The 20,426-nt window shown below is 34.5% G+C and overlaps 1 protein-coding gene across 1 annotated transcript in view; it reads left to right on the top strand.

The window, feature by feature from the left end:
• Positions 1-20,426, top strand: part of PKHD1L1 (PKHD1 like 1) — a 153,491-nt gene that overhangs the window by 10,307 nt on the left and 122,758 nt on the right. The window contains exons 3-14 of the mRNA XM_078072084.1: positions 448-592; positions 1,824-1,932; positions 2,955-3,012; positions 4,139-4,232; positions 7,225-7,278; positions 7,906-7,979; positions 9,055-9,097; positions 12,774-12,844; positions 14,050-14,160; positions 16,916-17,005; positions 17,841-18,109; positions 19,365-19,456. Coding sequence (XP_077928210.1) covers positions 448-592; positions 1,824-1,932; positions 2,955-3,012; positions 4,139-4,232; positions 7,225-7,278; positions 7,906-7,979; positions 9,055-9,097; positions 12,774-12,844; positions 14,050-14,160; positions 16,916-17,005; positions 17,841-18,109; positions 19,365-19,456 — 1,210 coding nt within the window. The remainder of the gene's footprint in view (positions 1-447; positions 593-1,823; positions 1,933-2,954; positions 3,013-4,138; positions 4,233-7,224; positions 7,279-7,905; positions 7,980-9,054; positions 9,098-12,773; positions 12,845-14,049; positions 14,161-16,915; positions 17,006-17,840; positions 18,110-19,364; positions 19,457-20,426) is intronic.

Raw genomic sequence — 20,426 nt, 5'->3', positions numbered from 1 at the left:
AAGTCCTCACCTCAGATTTTCCTTTATAGGAACTGAAGGTAAAGATCCCATCCCTTATAAAATACTGTTCCCCTCATCTACTCTTTCTATCCCATTGGGCCTCCTTTTTTTCATAGTAGTTATCCTCAGCAGACATAGCATCTGATGGGGAGGGCGGGGAGAGTCTATTTTCTCCAGCCTCCACACCCTACCACTGGAATATAAGCTATTCAGTTCTGCGCCTGGCAAATAATAGGTTCTCAAGCATTACTTTTGTGAAGAAATGAATTGAAAGTGAGTTTTTAAGCTTCCAAAAAGGATTACAATCATAAGGATAAATATAAAATAGGTTAACTGCTTATTTCAGTACTATTCCTTATTATTTATTGATGATTCAATACTGAATGACAATTGTGAGATCTTTGAAAACAGAATTCTAATAATAATTCAGTGTTTTTACTTTTCCAGGTTTTGCTCAAGCAAACCAGTTTAACTATGGAGTTGATAATGCTGAGTTGGGAAACAGTGTGCAATTAGTTTCTTCTTTCCGATCAATTTCTTGTGACGTAGAAAAAGATTCAAGTCATTCAACTCAAATTACGTGCTATACTAGGTATGTTTTATAGTATGTTTATTAAGAGCATTTTTATCATACACATATTAGTATTATATAGTTTTTTATATACTCTGGCTATTATAATATTTTCTGAAGATCAGTTGTTTTTTATTTCATGATGTTTAGACTATTTTATAGCTTTATTATATTCAGTTGTAATGTTCTTTCCACATATTGGCACAATAAAATAAACTCTATATCCTCTCCCAGGTTATTAGAGCTATTATCTTATCATTATTGATCTATTTCAGAAGATAAATGGCTGCTATTAAATTGTAATGATGCTCCTCAAAATATCAAAATTATGCTTTCCTGTCCAGTTTGATTAATTTCATTCAAAATCTTGACATAGTCATTAAGATTAAAGATGATCATTTTGTATAGTGACATTTCAAGTTCTTTACCATCAGTCCAAAATGATGTTTGTTATTAACAACTTATGGGAAAAATTAATCATTTTAAATGGCAACTTTTATTTTATTTATTTATTTTTTTTTTAAGAAATTGTATCTTTGAGCCCTTGGAGGCCTTTTTTTTTTTAAATATTTTATTTTATTTATTAGAGAGAATGAGAGAGAGAGAGAGGGAGAGCATGAGAGGGGGGAGGGTCAGAGGGAGAAGCAGACTCCCCGCGGAGCAGGGAGCCTGATATGGGACTCGATCCTGGAGTCCAGGATCATGACCTGAGCCGAAGGCAGTCGCTTAACCAACTGAGCCACCCAGGTGCCCCAAAATGGCAACTTTTAATAATAAAACAGCACATTTTCCAGAGGATTTCATCTTTATCAAGCTTGTTGGCTGTTTTTTAGCAGCAAAAGCTTTCTTAGAGAGAAATTTGATCAGAACTTTAAAAAAAAAAAAAGCATAACATAACTGTACCAAGGTGATGTATTATTGTTTTAAATGGTTATTCCTACGTTTGTTATTGCATTTGTTGTCCTTTTCAGTAAGCACCAGTGCACTTAGAATAAGCATTTGCCTGAGGTCCATGATGTTAGAATCTGCAGTACAGAGTTCAGGATGGAGATCTTCCATAATTTAGAATGGAATTCTAATAATTTAGAATTCTAATAATATAGAATGGAATTTAGCTGTACATCAATTAGAATTTTAGACACTTTTTTTTTTTCAAAAGTGACTTGTAGTCTGGGGCAGTATTTTTCCTTAATAGTATACATTAAATAAAAGGGTCATTGCATTCCTTACATGTTCTCCATTTGCTTTGCAGAGCAATGCCAGAAGATTCCTACACTGTGAGAGTCAGTGTGGATGGGGTTCCTATTACAGAAAGTAATACCTGCAGAGGTCGCATCAACAGCTGGGAATGCACCTTCAATGTATATGGGAATCTCCTCTTTTACTTTTGGATGATCAATCTTGTGCTTGCTTTCTTGCTGAACTGGGCTTTTATTTTTTAATTTTATAGATGGTTATCTATTTCCACACTAAAAATACACTAGCATGTAGCAAAGGATAACTTCATTCAGTTTTAATTATCTTCTGTGGTAGTGGAATCTCTTTTATCATTTCTTGTTTCCCTCTTTAAATTAATTTTATTAATGAATTAAACTTTTATACATTAAATTTTTTTCTTGTTCACACTATTTTTTCTCTTTCTCCATTTCTACTCTGAGTTTGATTTTCCTTTTCTTCATTTTAAATAAGATCATAACTATTTTTCTTTTTTTTATAATTTCTAATGCAATGAGATAAAATATGATTGCACATAGCATAGAAGTCATTCAAAATTTAGTTACCGTATATGTAGATATTTACAATAATACATTTCTTCTAAGGACCATCCCATATATTTTTTAAAATTATGTCTGTCTATCAAAAGTATTAGAGTTTCCATCACCCTTGTGGGCTCCCTGGGATTCTCCTCTCTCCCCATTCCCATTTGATGTCACAATTCTTAAGAATTATACTTGCATTGCTCTAGAAAATTATCATTAGCTTCATTACTAAAGCTTACTCTGATGGACTTTTTCCAGGTTTTGCTTCTGTTTTGCAATGTGCTTTGTTATTTCTTCTTCATAGGCTTAAATAAAAGAAGACTTTCTGTAATTTTATTCCCCCAAATTCCTAAAAGTTGTTACGAGAGAGCCTTATTACTAGGGTTTGACTTACCCTGATAACAAAGGAAGATTAAATATTAAAATTCCAAACTAAAAACATTGAAATGAAAGAGAATTTTTAGTGGGTAAGGAAAAGATCTTGAATAAGCAGAATAATAATATTCTAAACTTTATTTTTTATATGTAAAAAGAGGTATTTTGACAGTCATATTGTAGAATTATTTAAATGTAAATCATGTAAGAAGCAGAGATACTAGCTTATTGACAGTATTATTTTACAGGTGAAAAGTTTCAGAACCCCAACGATAAAGAGCATCACACCTTTATCTGGGACTCCAGGTCTGTTATATGACAGCTGATATAATATCTTCTTTGGTTTCTGGTCATTAATTTAATTTTTAGTATATAAAATTATTATATCTGATAATTTATAAATAATATATTTCTGATTATACAATAACTCCCAATATTATTTCAAAAAATGATTTTCAGTGGTTATATCTGAATCTGCTATGAAGTATTTTACTATCCCCCTATTGGACATTCAACTGGCTTCCACTTCATTACAGTTATAATTATACCAGCTTATAATCCCAAAAGGAATATGTGAGAATGCCCTTTTCTATAACCTTGACAATTTTAGGAACTAATTTTTTCAAGTATTTATATGAAAAATATAGTAGCTTATTTCTAATTTTTCCAATTCTTGATTTATGCAATTAAATTTACTTATTTATGTATATTTATTGGCCTTTGTATTTCTTCTTTTATAAATTACTTATTCATCTCCCAGTTTAATTTAATGCTAGTCAATTTTTTTCCATATTAAGTTATAAGAATTCTTTATATTTTAAGGATATTAACTATTTATATACCATATATGTGGGAAATATTTTTTAATTTACCATTTGCTTTTAAATTTTATTAATGGTTTTTCCTGTCATTTGGACATTTTTAATTTTTTAAATTCGATCTATAGATTTTAATTATTGTTATTTCTTCCTTCATTTTTATGCTGTAGAAGGCCATACCACCCCAATTATATAAGTATTATATAAATTTATACTTATTTTCAAGAGTTTTTATGGTTTTATTTTTATATTTAATTTTTATTTCTCCTAGGATTTATTTACTTTTTTGGCATAAAGTAAAGTTGGAGCTTATTTATTTTTTCAAATAGATCATTCATGACCCAGGCAATATTTTTTGAGTAATTCATTGTTTTCCATGAAAAACTTCTTTAATTTACAAATACTAATAAATATTGATTTAATACTATACATACTCACTCATGTTTTATTGTATTTATTAGAACTTTCAGAACAGTGTTAAACAATAGCCATGAACATGGGATATAAGTGTCCAGGTCCTGGTTTCATTAGGAATACCTCTAATGTTTTGGTATTAAGTGTATGGGTGTGTGGGTAGGTAATCTTACACAGAATTTTTTGTTTGTTTGTTGTAGGCACACTAATAACTATCCAAGGCAGAATCTTCACTGATGTCTATGGAAGTAACACTGCATTAAGCTCAAATGGGAAAAATGTTAGGATTTTGAGGTAAATTTTCGATGTGGAAACGTATTCTTATCACTCAGGTGGGAGCTGGTATTCCAAAAATAATGGGCTCAATGATATTAAAAATCACTACAGTGTGAGGGGATTAACCAGCATATTTTCAGCCATATTATAGGAAGAAAAGGAGACTGTTGGATGATTCATTGACATGGAAGCAGTGGCCAATATGCCTTTCTTTTTTGCTCTGACATAATTCTTTCATTTTCTGTGATAGATTTTATTATTATTATTTTTTAAGATTTTATTTATTTATTTGACAGAGAGAGACACAGTGAGAGAGGGAACACAAGCAGGGGGAGTGGGAGAAGCAGACTCCCCACTGTGCAGGGAGCCCGATATGGGGCTCGATCCCAGGACCCTGGGATCATGACCTGAACCGAAGGCAGACACTTAATGACTGAGCCACCCAGGCGCCCTTTGTGATAGATTTTATTAATAGAAGTCACATGGAGGCAAGCCCAATAGTAAGTGAGTTAGTCATAGAACTTTATATTATTCAGTAATAATATATATGTGCCTCATTTTGCATATATATGTAACTGTGTAGCCTGGAGGTCCATAGCTTAGTCAAGATCCGAGAACTGGAGTCTCCTGACATGCAGTTTGGCCTTTTTTCTTCTACTGTAGTGGTGTATGGGAGAAGGCTGAAACTAAAAAAATGGTCAATAACTTATTAACAGCCTCGGGTTTGAATGCTGGTTCCTCCATTTACCAGCTATGGACCAGATGGTAACATTGGCTAGTTACCTAATATCAAAAAATAATTGTCCACATTTTGCATTGGAAGCTAGCTTTGTCACTAATCTTTCTGTAGCATGGGTGTGGTTTTCTTAGTGCTGCCTTGACTGACAGCCCTGTTCATTCCCCACAGAAGGAAGTTCAGAATCAGCTTTCAAAAGGCTCCATGCTTATTAAATACTGGTGTAAAATGGATAAATAGATAAATTAGATAACAATTCATACAGCAATTAGAGAATTTTTTTAAATATTAAAAAGGTGATATGTATATATACACATATACATGTATATAGTTTTATAAAACAAGTAATTTGAAAGGTTTTACTAAATGAAATAAGGGTAATTTAGGTGGCATTCTATGAGGTAGAACTCAATTAAATCACATTTGTATGCATCTATAATATTCTGGAAATGTTCATATTGGTTCCTTACATGTAGTAAGTACTAAATAGAGAAACAAATGTTAGCATAAATATTTTGTTTGCTTCCATATAGTTGAATGTTATGAATGGTTTATATTCCAATTCTTAGATGGGGTTTTCTAAATCATCCTTTGCTATAATAATGCTAAGAAATAGAAAGCTTAATCTTTAAGGAGGTTCCTTCCCCACCCCCCACTGTAACTGAAATTTACTTCTGTTCAATACAAAGGAATGGATAGAAACTATTTCATGGAATCACAGAATTGCAGTCAGCAGGGACCTCAGAGATCAGGCTACCCAGCCCACGTACTCTGAAACCCTGAGATACTATATATAAACACAGAAAAACTTTCACACACCTATTAATGTGAGAGGCGAAGGCCTTAGAACTGGGTCTATCCCATTTCTACATTTCACTGTGCCTGAATCCCGTTAGCAGGGAGCAATGGGCCATGTACTGGGCAGGAAGTCAGGACCCCAGAGTGTTCAAGCTGCTTCTGTTTCTCACAAATCTTTCAATTCAGCCTAATCTCCAAACTCAGACTAGGTACAAATTATAAAGGACATGCAAAAAGGGCTTGGTGCCCACTAAGGAGATTTTGGTCTAAAAGATAAGATGAGAAAAACTTAAAAAAATATATATATATATGGCCAAATAGTGTAGTATTGCCATTGATAGGCAAACCCAGACCACTGTGGGGATTACGGAGCATGGGTAATAGCACCTGCTGGAGCCCAACTGCCTGGGTTTGAATTCCTGCTCTATTCCTTACTGGCTGTAGGCTTGAGCAAGCTACTTAACCTTCCTGCCTCAGTTTTTTCATCTATAAAATGGAAGGGTAAGATGGTTGTGAGGATTAAACATGGTAAGTGCCATTGTTAGCTGCTAAAATTATTTAGACACAAGAAAGCGGGAGTTTAGAAGGAGAATATGTATCCATAAATCTCTACAATGGGTACAGTATTGTACTTGTATTACAAACCTAATGTAATGATAAATGAAAGGATTTGTGTGTACACGTTTATTAAAAAGTTTAAAGTTCTCTGCAAATGGAAGTCCTTACTTTTTAAGAGTTCAGGTTTGTATCTGCAGTTACTTTGAATCTGGGATTTGTTGGCACAGAAGCTGGGTGGTTTATTTTGAGTGTGGCCAAGAATACAATACCTGTGGGTCCTGCCTGCAAGCCTCCAATAGCATCAGGTTCTAACATCCTTAAAGCAGTAGTCAACCTGGTCAGCTGGGAAAATGCAAAGGCCAAGGTTTCCCTGCAGCCCGACCCTGCCTCTTCTCAGCTTGGGATTTCCATTGCAATGGCACTGAGGATGTTAGTTGTTCTCTTCATCCTGATTACTTGTGGGGCTTCGGCTGTGGCCCTCCTTTAATTCCTACCTATAGTTTGAAACTTACTGTATGTTACAAAACATAAAATTCTGTTTTGTATTTGAATTAATTGAACTGCAGGTGGAAGGGTTCCCATTATCTGTTTCCACATTTTCTATCCCTGTGGTATTACCACTTTCTAACACACCAAGTATCCTATAATTATCATGTCTATTATCAGGCCTCCCCCAGTTAGAATGTCAGTCCCACAAGGGCAGGATTTTTGTTTTGTTCCCTGACATGGGCCAGTGTCTACAGCAGAGACTGCAACATAATAGGTAATAAAACAGGTGTTTGTTGAACGAATGTGTGATGGATAATAATAAGTGATTGAGAGAAAAATATAAGGTGTTAGTCAGCTTGGTGGGAGGAGAGCATTTTGAAATGATTTACTAAATATAACTTGATCTTTTCCAATAAAATATTTATACAGAGTTTATATTGGAGGAATGCCCTGTGAGCTTCTCATACCACAATCTGATAATTTGTAAGTTATTCAAATAATTTTCTTTGGAAAGTAAACAGTAGATATAAACATACCAGTTTAAGTAATAATGTCTAGCAATACTGTATAGCTGAATCCTTTAAAATACAGTATAAATTATAATGTTTTATATAGTAAATTAACAATCATTTATATAGTTAGATGTAACCTGATAACCCCTATTGTCTCCAGTCGAGATGATATGAACTATTGATATGAACAATATGAACTATTGTTTAGATTATTATGTTTTAAGATGTTTTGAGAAACATTTTTATCAAATAATTGTTTCACTTGGTAATATTTAAAAATATTTAAGAGGAATATCAATGGGGATAGCCAAATTAACTACAAAATATTTAATTGTAAAAGGAAGCTTTAGGCAAGTATCTTCAACCCAGGCCGGGAAATATTTTCATTTCACAGAAATTTTTGTTAAAGAGATAGTTTCTAGCCTGATACATATTCAAAGTCCATAAAGTGCTTTTAAGGGAAACACAGTATTTTATTTATTTATTTATCTGACAATAAATGCGTCTTTATTATACAGATACTTAAGAAGGGGAAACATATTATTTTAGAACTTGAGTGTCAATATAAACTTTGAAATTAACATATATATTTTATTAGGTATGGTCTAAAATTAGATCATCCAAACGGAGACATGGGTTCTATGATTTGTAAGACGACTGGAACTTACATTGGTAAATGTTGATCACCATTCTTCATAATTCTCAGAAATGCCTGACTCTATTTCCTTTTTTTGCATTCTCTTAGACCTCCCCTGCAGCTTCATCCCTTTTTTTAAAATTAACATTTCCTCTTTACCTTGGCTCCTCTTCAGTTTCATGTGAGCATATATGAATTACCTTTTTCCTAAGGTTTACATTTAAGGTAAGCTTCTTCAAATTTCTTTCTCTCTCTTTTTTTTTTATTCTTCTGTCCTCCAGAAAATTCCATTATTAATTTAGCTGTTTTCCCTGTAGCTTTAATTTTATGTCGTTTTCTTCCCCCTTGCTCTATGTACTCCAGGCACATAGATCTTATAGTTCTTTTTTTTCCAGTTTTATACTGACATACATCACTGTATGAGTTTAAGTCATATAACATGATGGCTTGATTTACATATATTGTGAAATGATTACCGCAGTAGGTTCAGCTAGCACCCATCATAATCTTTTAGTTCTAGAATGGGCTTCACTTTATTCTGTCTCAGAGCCTCTGCAAGCCTCCCATCATGAGAATTTCAGATAAAATGTCGTGTTGTCAAAAAACCCTTCCCTGATGCCCTGCCTTCCACTCTCCAAGTTCATTCTCCTTTTCTTTGATAGCTTTATCGCAGTTTTTAGTTCTCTTTGTCACTGCTCTTGACTGACTGAATCCCTCCCTGCACAATATGCTCTGTTAGAAGAGCAAACTGAGTGCTCACCCTGCATGGCCAGCCCCTAACAGAGTGTCTCATCCAATTAAGTAGCTGTTGAACGAATGAAAGAAATTTGAGGGCAGATGATTATGTATATGTTGTTTTTATCATTCTTCATTCATTATTATATTTTGTCAAGTTTTTCTAGTTATAACCTCGAGACATCTTAGTATGTATATTTTAAAATACTAGATACTCGTTTCAGATAGTTCATTGTCATGTCTTTGAGGATTAATAAATGGTTGCATAATTACAGCTTTAATTTTAAATTTCTTTGCTTTTAAATCAGATTTATAATATATAGTTCTTGTTCTCCTGTGATTGGAAATTTAATTGTGTATTTTAATTAATTCCAGGTCATCACAATGTCAGCTTCATCTTAGATAGTGATTATGGAAGGTAGGTCATTTTGTAAATAATAATTTTCATAATTGATTCAACTGGGTAAATAAAATAAAAGTATATATTTACTTTGTGCTATAGGTCCAGAGATTAAAAAACTAATCACTTTTTTTCCCAAATTAACATTTAAGGGGTCTGTCATTCCCTTGCTCTACTTTGTGCCTCAGACACAGTCTTCCAACTGTTGGGAAATTTAACATTACCTAAAACAACAAACAAATCTTTGATTGTGATATTGAAAGTGTTCTTTTATGTCTTACAGCTCTTCTGACTTAATTGTAATTTTTTTGATAACTGAATAGTTCAGTTTTGATTTGAACTAATATAAGAAAAAATAAAATCCCATGGTAAATATTACCTGATAAAGGTGTTCATTTAAAGTATCAAGACATACTGAGTGATGAAAGATAGTAGTTACAGCTTGCAAATGTCCGTCTTAGCACCATATGTTAATAACTTTTATTCACGATTTTTAATAAAGCTAGAAATCAGTTCCAGATATCCTACATCCTAATTTCACTAAGAAAGATTACCATATATTTATAGAAATGTCAGAATATGCAAATCTCAACACATGTTGCAACCCTCATATCATAGATAATCATAATACAGAACATTTAGTGGCAGGCATGGTACTAAGCACTTTACATATATTGTCTGGTTGAAGACTCCCAAAGAACCTATAAAACTGAGTGTTATCATCCCCTCTGTGTTGCACACTGGGAAAAATGAGATTCAGGAAAGTTGAATAATTTGCCCATGGATATTCACCTAGTTGGAAGCAGCGTTGGTGTGTGAACACACACAGCCCAGCTCCAGACCCTGAGCTTTTCATTTCAGGGCTCTGCCAGGAGTGGTGGAGGCTTTCAGCCACAGAACCACATCTCCTCACTACTTAACATCCTGACACAGGATTCTTTAACCATGGCAGGATTACCCCACTTCTCTGTGCATTTGCAAATGTGTGGGGGGCATTTGTTGGCTGTCATAGTAACTGGGGCATGCTAATGGCCTTTTGTGGGCAGGACTGAGATGCTCCAAACCTAAATGAATTATTCTCCCCAAAATGTCATAGTGTCTCCCAATGAGAAAATGAGCTGGTTAATAGAAATTCAAATAAATCACAGTATTTAGCCATCCAATACTAATATAGCTGTAGTAGATCAATAATAGGATATGTCTGTTGATATTTTTTTTTGTTTCTGAAGAGAGATGATTAGAAAAGATTGAAAAAGATTAAAAAGATTGAAAAGAAAGGCAATATTACAGTCAAAGTAGATGTTATTCCTGGTTAATGCTCACAGACGCAAGAGAAGGGTGATATTTGGTCCCTGCATGCATGAAGCTGCAATTGAGGTGGTGAGCCCCAATCCATTATCATTGTATTTAAAGATCTTCTGGTTCCAGACACCTAGAGGCAATAGGTTTATAACAAAATGATGACTGGGTTGCACACTTTCTTATAGACCAATATAGACTGGACCAAACCATGAAGAATATTATAATTCAAGGGCAAACCATTGTGGATGGTATGTAAATGGTACTAAGATTCACCTTTGTGATTTACATGGGGCAAATGACTTAGAGTCCCATGATTTACCAGTTATTTTCTGCAAGGACATGACCTACATACATATAACTTGATATAGATAGGGCAATAGGATTTTATTGAAAATACTAGAAAATCATGTTAGAAGCAATAATTATTGAGTTTTAAATGATTTCCTGAACTACATATACTTTTTTTTTTTTTAATGTTCTCATTGTCATTCTTCTTCAGGTGAAAAAGATGAATTCTTAATTCTGAGTCTGTATGAAAGGTATTAATTACCAAATCCATCATATATTTCTCAAAGAAATAATTATCCAAAAATAGGTTTGAGTGATCAAGCTTGAATGTGATTGATAAGTATATATAAATCAATGTGTTGCATTAACATGCCCTGAAACTTTCCATTTTAAAAAGCCAGAAAATTTGCACATAATATAGGCAAAAATACGGCTTAAAATAGTTGATTCTGTGATCTTGACTAATAATTCTTGTTTTAAAGCCAGTGGCTGTTCTTTTGTATTAATGTCTCAGAACTGAGGAAACTCTGTTTCTATATAAAACAATCTTAGGAATTTTAAGATAACTGTTAAAAATATGGCATTTACTACTTAAAAGCAGTTTCATGATCACATGGCATTTAAAAAATGTTAAATCATCCTTTAAATTAAAAAATCCATATTTTACAAATTTCAGGAGCATTCCTGAATATCAAATGAACCAATTAAAGACCATTGTGACTCCCATTCTGTATTTCTTTTAATAGCTAACCTTCTCTCCTCTATTACCCCAAGTTCAAACAACAGCTGTTCCAAACTGATAAGGTTCAGATGAGTCTGCCTTAATTGAGAAATGCCTAGTCATTATCAATGAATTAGTGAAAATCACCTCAGTGTCATACCAAATAAATTACATTCAAATTTTATTTCAGGAGGCAATTTTCCCACCAACTTAAGAAGCAGGGTTAATTTTTCAGATCCAGAATCTGACCACAGACAATATTGTTGGAGCTGGCATCATTTCAGATCTTTGAGAATTCAACTGAAAGGCTTATAGCATACAAATATAAATCCAGTATGAACTTCTTAAGTAACTAATTTAGCATACAGAATTTCCAGAGACTCTTTAGTCTTGCAAATGCCCATTATAATGCTTGGGTTAGATTTATACGAGTTTACTGTTGGTCTCAACCACAAGATTTGCGTTATCCTTTTAGATTCGAGTTCAGTGTGTTATAAATATAATGAATGGGTTTTGAGTCTTAACATTTCAATTTCTTAACTTCTCTATTATGAATTTCATTGAGGTAATTGAGGAAACAGTATTTAATTTCTAGGATCAGATTCCTTCCCTTCCTTGCTCTCCAGGCTATGAAGTGCAAGTCTGCATCCACCAAAAACTATGAATAGGTTCTGTGTTTATTAAGGGTGATTTAACTCTGGATTATTGGATTATTGTTGACCTGCTTTCATTCATTGTGCTCTTACAAGGATTAGTGACAGGAGAAAACTGTATAGGACACAGGTGAGGAGCCAGGGCTCAGGACTCAAACTGCCAGGCTTCAAATTCTGTTTCTGCTACTTACTCCCTTTGTGATCTTGAGTAAGATAAATAGATTCTCTGAGCTGAACCTACCTCACGGGGTGAATGTAGGATAAAATGGCATAATAAATTAAAAGCTTAAAAAAATCTTAGGTTAAAAGCTTAAAAACTTTAGCATGATATCTGATAAGTGTTCAGTCATGTTAGTTATTCTAATGCTAAATGGGTTATAAGACAGGAGAGAGGAGGGTGGTTAACACAAAAGCCTTCATGAAGACTTCATGTTTTTTTCTGTTAATATGAATTCTTTATTGAGGTATAATTTGCATAAAATAAAATGTGTATAATTTAAGTGTGCAGTTCAGTAAGGTCTGACCAAGGAATGTTTGAGTATTTGTGTGCTTGTATATTTGTGTAATCAGTAACTGTATCAAGATGTAGAACATTTTTATCTCCCCAAAATGTTCTGTCCAGCTCCTTTGCAAATTATGACATGATTTATATCACTAAAAAAATAACATTTTTCCTAAAATAAAGTTCAGTTTTAAAGTAAGGATTTTTACCTTTTTTTTCTTTACACAGGAGTTTCCCACAAAAAATGGCATATTTTGTTTCTTCTCTAAATAAAATTTCAATGTTTCAAACATATGCAGGTATGTGCACTCTGTGTGTGTGTGTGTGTGTGTGTGTGTGTGTGACAGAGAGAAAGAATGAGAGAGACAGAGAGATGTGTGTACTTCATTTCATCAAATCAATGACAATAAGGACTTAAGGCATACTACATTATTTTATGTACTGCTAGGAAAGGAAAAACACCCAAGATGGGGAGTCTAATAGGAAGCTCTGACATTAAGCTAGGACCCAGAAAACTATATTTTTAATATAAGGTTGATTGAGAAACCAGCTCATCACTCTAAAAGAGACAGAAGGGTAACTTGCATGTCTCCACTTGGGCTGTTGGTCAAGGGAGGGGGAGAAAAAAATCTCCACTGTCAATTTAAACTACAAGCCAGGCAGGACTCTCTCAGATGTATGGTCTCAGTGTGGTCCAAAAGAATACTCAAGCAGATTATTATTTATTTTAACTTACAGAGATCTAAGGTTGGTAGACTCCTAGGAGAGTGTGGGAAGCAAACACAAATCCTCCTGGAAGAATTACACTTCATTCTAGGTCAGGAGTGATGGAGTGGCACATTCAGATTTCAAAGATGTTCAAATGTGAAAAAAAGTGTCTTGGAATCAGTCAAATATGATATATCCAGCTTTTTCTATTTAATGTGAAACTCGTATGTAAAAATACATAGAGCTTTGATAGATAGAACTAATAAGAATAAATTTGAATAAGAATCTACCATATATCATGCACTGGGCTATTTTACTAATATACCTGGAACTTTTATATATGAAACCAAAAGACTTACAGTCATAGTTAATGTATTACTATATGAGAAAAGTATAAATTGTTGACTTAGAAATAGAAGAAAGATTTATTCTTTAAGAGCATAGGGGAGAAGAGGCTGTTCTCCTGCCTTCCTGTGTTTTCTTTTGGAATCAAACATCTATCCTCAGCCCAGATTTTCCTTAATTCCTGCGTCCTCCATTACCAGTGTCTCTTTAGTAGCAGTCACCACTAAAACCTGGTCCCCATGAGATGTAGGGCTCTGTGAAAGCCATGCTAACTGTCCTCTTTGCAGGACAAAATTGAAACACCCAATTCATTCATTTGGTCAGTCCACTACCTATGCTGTGCTATGTGTTAAGGCGAGGTAATATGGAAAATTTATAAATATCAAGCTTTTGTGTTGATGTGTAATATTCAGGACATTTTCTTTAATGTGCTTCTCCTCCCTCTCTCCAGAGGTCACTATGATTTCCCCTTCACAAGGAAGCATTCAAGGTGGCACCGTGCTAACAATAAGTGGACGGTTCTTTGATCAGACAGATTCCCCTGTCAGGGTTCTCGTTGGAGGTATTGTTTATGACTTTTAATATATTACATTATAAGAACAAGTCCTGGCTTTTATTTAATAATTTGTAAGAAGAATAATAGTCCTTTTTCAATTAATGTCTTAAATTTAAAGCTGCGTATTTTCACATGGGCATTTGGTTCCAGGGTGTGATACTTTTCCCACTGGGACCTTCCAGGGAGGGCCTTACATGACCACGACTTGGGCTCTTAGGTCATCATCAAAAGGCATTTTATGGTAGCAACATGGCTACCTTCCACAAATTCTCACCACACTTTGAGACACACGTACCCTTTATTTAACAAACTTTTAAATGCCCTTCTTGAACTGTTGTTAATTCTCAATGGGTTCATTAGTTATGAGAAAATTAAAAGTACTTGGGGATACTCTTCTCATCCCCTTTTCATTTATTGTGACTTATCTGGACATCATCAGGAATTACTGATGATATTGGCCTTGGAAAGAACATTAATTGATGTGTTACATTTTTACAAATGTGAATAGAGCTTGATTCTCTGGTTATGCATCGTTTTTATGTATCTAGGTTAGGTCTGTTCAAGGTAGGGAGCTGTGCAGCTCAAAAAGGAGATGGAGGATGAATATAATAGTGGAGATCTTCCCACTCAGTCGTAATGGCCTTCCCTACCTTGAGCAAACGACTACGTGTCTGGCCATGCAACTGGACACATACTTTTTCTGATACATCCCTCTGCTTAGGTACTTTCTACTTTTAAGGAATCTGCCCATGAGCCTGCCAAAATGTGATTTCAAGAGAAGAAATTAATATAAAGTAGCCTCATCTAACATTTACACAATATCTTTCTTATCCCTGTGAATCCTTACTGGTCACCTGCATAAATATTAAAACCTAGGCAATAAGATTTTTAAATATCATATATGTTTTCTGAAATTTTAAATATAAATGTTTCAAATATTAAAATCGGGCACAAAATACAAAATATCTTTAATTTATATACTGTGTTTTATGATATTGTGATACAGTTGATATGCAAATATGACATGTTAATTTTTTATTTTTCATTGCCATCAATGTGACAAGGTTTGAGATTTTGAATCCTCAGTAATTTCTTTTTTAAAATTACATGACTTTTTTAAGGTTTTTTTAAAATTTTAAATTCTAACTAATTTATTGGAGTATAATTACATATAGTAAACTGGATGTATTTTATTTTTTCTTCCAAGTTTTTATTTAAACTCCAGTTAGTTAATACACAGTGTATACAGTGTCATATTAGCTACAGGTATACAGTGTAACGATTCAGCACGTCCGTGCAACACCCAGTGCTCATCACAACAAGTGCACTCCTTATCCCATCACTTATTTAACATGTCCCCCCACTTCCCCTCTGGTAACCATCAGTTTGTTTTCTATAGGTAAGAGTCTGTTTCTAGGTTTGCCTCTCTCTTTTTCTCCCCCCTTTGCTCATTTGTTTCTTTTTTAAAGATTTTTATTTGTTTATTGAGAGAGAGAGAATGATAGAGAGAGAGCATGAGAGGGTGGAGGGTCAGAGGGAGAAGCTCCAGGATCATGACCTGAGCCGAAGGCAGTTGCTTAACCAACTGAGCCACCCAGGAGCCCTGCTCATTTGTTTCTTAAATTCCACATATGAGTGAAATCATACGGTATTTTTCTTTCTCTGACTGACTTACTTTGCATAGCATAATACTCTCTAGCTCCATCCATGTCATCACAAATGGCAAGATTTCATTCTTTTTTGTGGCTTTATATATACTAGATCTTCTTTATCCATTCATCACTTGACGGACACTTGGGCTCTTCACACAATTTGGCTATTGTTAATAATGCTGTGGGGATAAACACTGGGGTGCATGTATCCCTTTGAATTAGTATTTTTGTTTTCTTTGGGTAAATACGTAATAGCGTAGTTGCTGGATAATAGGATAATTCTATTTTCAACTTTTTGAGGAACCTCCATACTGTCTTCCACAGTGGATGTACCAGTTTGCATTCCTACCAACAGCGTAAGAAGGTTCCCCTTTCTGCACGTCCCTACCAACACCTGTTGTTTCTTGTGTTGTTGATTTTAGCCATTCTGACAGGTGTGAGGTGATACCTCATTGTAGTTTTGATTTGTATTTATTGATGATCAGTGATGTTTAACATCTTTTCATGTGTCTGTTGGCCATCTGTCTTCTTTGGAAAAATGTCTACTCATTTGCCCATTTTTTAATTGTCTGTTTTGGTTCAGTCTGCCTCTGAAAATACCATTTATGCATTATTATCTCTGTTGTTTTCATTTGACTACAATGAACTTGTACTAAATGAACTTGTACCTTGGACTAAACCACCATCTTATGTATTTATTTATTTTATTTTAAGAGGGCTGTGATCATCTGCTTTTGCAAATTCTGAACATCATGGATTTATTCAGCAACTTTTCTGTGGGGAACAGAATATACGGCTTCACTCTGGACTCAGAAGTGAAATCTTTTACAGTGACATAGTTTTGTCAAGTTTTTAATTTTGTTTCTCAGAAATCACAAGATTTCCTAACTCAGACTTGTGATGTGTTGCCAGGAAAACGTTGCCGTGTAAAAGTATGGCAATTAAGGAGTGATAATCTTTGTGGAGAACATATAAAGGAAACGAAGAGCCCTGGCTTTGCTTCTTGCTTGTGCAACTTGGTTTTCATCAGAAAGTACTTCCAGATAAGCTAATTGTGATCTGCATTCTGGAGCTCTGTAGTAATAGCTCTGCACCTTGCTTCTCTCTAGGTCAAGCCTGTGATATTTTGAATGTCACAGAAAATAGCATATACTGCAAGACACCCCCTAAGCCTGAAGTTCTCAGAACTGTCTATCCAGGTAAGTTACCAGAAGAGAGAATTGCCATTTCTACATTTACATAAGAAGACATATCCCATTAGTCTTTTAGTTCATTCAGGCTGCTGAAACAGAATACCACAGACTGGGTATCTTATAAACAACAAACACGTATATCTTACAGTTCTGGAGCCCGGGAAGTCCCAGATCACGATACCAGCAGATTGGGTGTTTGGTGAGAACTTTCTTCCTCATCGATCGGCACCTTTTTGGCGCTAGAGAGCTTGGTGGAGTCTCTTTTATAAGCCCTCATGAATGAGGGCTTTCGTGACCTCTCATGACCTAAGCACCTCCCAAGGGCCCCACCTGCTAATAATGTCACATTGGGCGTTAGGTTTCAACTGTCCATTCTTTGATTAGTTGCAAACCATCAGTTGGGTAACTTTTGTTAGAGAGAGTAATCAGGCAAAGGTTTTGAAATCAAATGGCCTGAATCATGAAGTTTTGAGATTTAACTATATAAAGCAACATCAGTCATATCAGGGGTAATAGTTATCATATTATCTAAAGTAAAGCACTTAGTAATATCCAATCCCCATTGCAACCATGCAAATAATAATATTACTCCCATTTTACATATGTAGAATCTGAGGTACAAATATATGCATTAATAATAAATAAATTGTAGGCTCTCTTAACAGCACTCTATCCTATAGGTAGAGGTACATCTTTGGGTATGTGTAACTGTTTTGTTTACAAGCATGCTCTAAAAACGTGAATAGCAATAGAATATCTATAACCACCACCCAAATAGAGGGCCATTGAGACAACGCATCAAAATTCTGATGAGAATATTTTTTTATTTTGTTACATTCAGGTGGGAGAGGCCTAAAGCTTGAGGTATGGAATAATAGTCGGCCAGTGCATCTTGAAGAGATACTTGAATACAATGAAAAAACGCCAGGGTACATGGGGGCCAGTTGGGTAGATTCGACTTCCTATAGTTGGCCCATGGAGCAAGACACATTTGTTGCACGCTTTAGTGGATTTTTGGTGGCTCCAGACTCTGACGTTTATAGATTCTACATCAAAGGTGATGACCGTTATGCTATTTATTTCAGCCAAACTGGACATCCAAAAGATAAGGTAAGGAAGCTACGGAATATTATTTAATATTATAAAAGCAATATGACAACTTTGATATGTATCTCATTTATGAGATATATTTTCACACGGTTGGGTTCTTGGTCTTTTTTAACATGTGTAATGGGAACTATAAAGTCACCATAGAAAACCCATGGCCTAAAAAAAAATGCTTTCCTGTATCTACATTTTCTCTAGGAAGGAAAAAAAATATATTTCCTTTAAAGATTATTTTAATTATGGAAGAATTATAACCATACATAGGAAATTTGGGAAAGAGTAAAAATAGTTCACTATTCTACTAGATCTATTTCACTATTATGTGGCTATGTGATTGAAGTCTGTCATTTCTTTTTGTGTCTTTTTTGCTTTTATATAAATAAGATCATACATCCAATTTCATAGTCATTTTGGTCACATATTAGTATTTCCACATTTTATTAAATAATTTTCACAGCACAGTTTTTGATGACTGAATAGTGTTTAAATTGCTGCCTGTAATATATGAATTCTAATTTTACTGTAGCTTTTCAGCATGTTTCCTCCAAGGATGATATAGTCATTCCTGATGGGGAGCCCAGAGTTTTCTCATTCTAGCATGCAGACCCATTTAGTGATCTGTAGCATCTTTCAGACCTACTTTTAGTGACCTCATTTGGATTAAATCCCTAAAAGCTCTCCACAGAGCAAAAGGTATTTTATTTAACAATCACAACCTTCCTCCTGGTATGTATTTTTCTATTTTTCACTGCAGTTTTTTTTTTTTAAAGATTTTATTTATTTATTTGACAGAGAGAGAGCACAAGTAGGCAGAGTGGCAGGCAGAGGGAGAGGGAGAAGCAGACTCCCCGTGGAGCAGGGAGCCCGATGTGGGGCTCAATCCCAGGACCCTGAGATCATGACCTGAGCTGAAGGCAGATGCTTAACTGACTGAGCCACCCAGGCGCCCTGTCCATTGCAGTTCTAATTACAGTTCTAATTGTGGAAAAGCTACAGTTTGTGTGTATTCATGGTATAGTGGTGCTGATGTTAGATAAAGATGGAAGGTATGAAGTGAGCTTTGATAATTTTTAAAAACTTCATTTTACCATGGATAATAGATCATAGGAGAAAAATATGGTAGTTTCATATTTTTCTATTTATAAAAGTTCTAGGATTGACAAATAATAAATGAAAAATAGGTAAAGGTTGAAAAGATCTATTAATAAGTTCTCCTCTCTCTCTCTTTCTCTCTCCCTGTCTTTCTTTTTGGGATAAGGTGAGGATTGCATATCATTCTTCCAATGCCAATGGTTATTTTTCCAGTCCAACACAAAGATCAGATGACATTCATCTTCAGAAAGGAAAAGAGTAAGGTTTTGTTTTTTATTTTCATTAAACTATTGTGTGGTATTTAAAAACTGTAAGTTTATATCTAAAAATATTTTCAATTTGCTTTATTGGTAGAAGTGACATTAGTTTATTGGCTTAATTTATAATTCATCATTCTTTATAATTTTGTTAAATATGATGTCTATATTTTCAAGAATACTGGCATTCAGCCAGCCTGGGAAATTTGATATCTAAATTATCCCTGTTGCAGAAATTATAAATTTGTGAAATTTACTTAATCCTGTTCTTAGTGTCCTAGTAGGACCTTTTTGTCAATCTAGCCATCTAATTTCCCTGCTCACGCACCTGAGCTCTTGAATATTTCTAGAGAAAAATCACAAAACCACATGCATTGGTACCACAGCTAATATATATTTAATATTCATTGATTTATTTTAGACCTTGAGCCAGGAAATTTAGTACAAAAAATATTAAAATATACTACCTGCCCTTAAGGAGTACATCACTTTGTGCTGAAAGGCCAAAACCAGGGAGAAAATGAGACTAACATTCAAATAGCAGATAATCCCATTCAAAAAGTCATTCAGGATTGCTAGAAAGCAGGGAGGTTAAAGACATGGTATATTCAAAGTAGCTAAGTTTCACGGAGGTCAGTAGATTCAGTGAGATCATCTCCCATTTATCATTTGTATCTGTTAGGTTTTGCTGCATAAGAAACTACTCCCCCAAATTTAGTAGCTTAAAGCAACCCAATTTTGTGATTGGCTGGGCAGTTCTTTTGGTCCTGGCTAATTTAGTTGGTGACTGATGGCCTAGGATGGCCTCACTCATATGTCGGGAACTTCATTTTGCATGATTGGATCTTAGATATTTGGGATGTCCCACTCCACATGGTCTCACCTCCCAGGGGGCTAGCCCAGGTTGGTCACATTGGTGAATGGGGTTCCAGCAGTAAAGAGAGCAATTGCTATGGCACTTATACTTTTTA

This window comes from Halichoerus grypus, chromosome 5 (genome assembly GCF_964656455.1).
Source record: "Halichoerus grypus chromosome 5, mHalGry1.hap1.1, whole genome shotgun sequence".
In the NCBI taxonomy this organism is placed as follows: domain Eukaryota; kingdom Metazoa; phylum Chordata; class Mammalia; order Carnivora; family Phocidae; genus Halichoerus; species Halichoerus grypus.
This window is presented reverse-complemented; position numbering and strand designations above follow the sequence as displayed.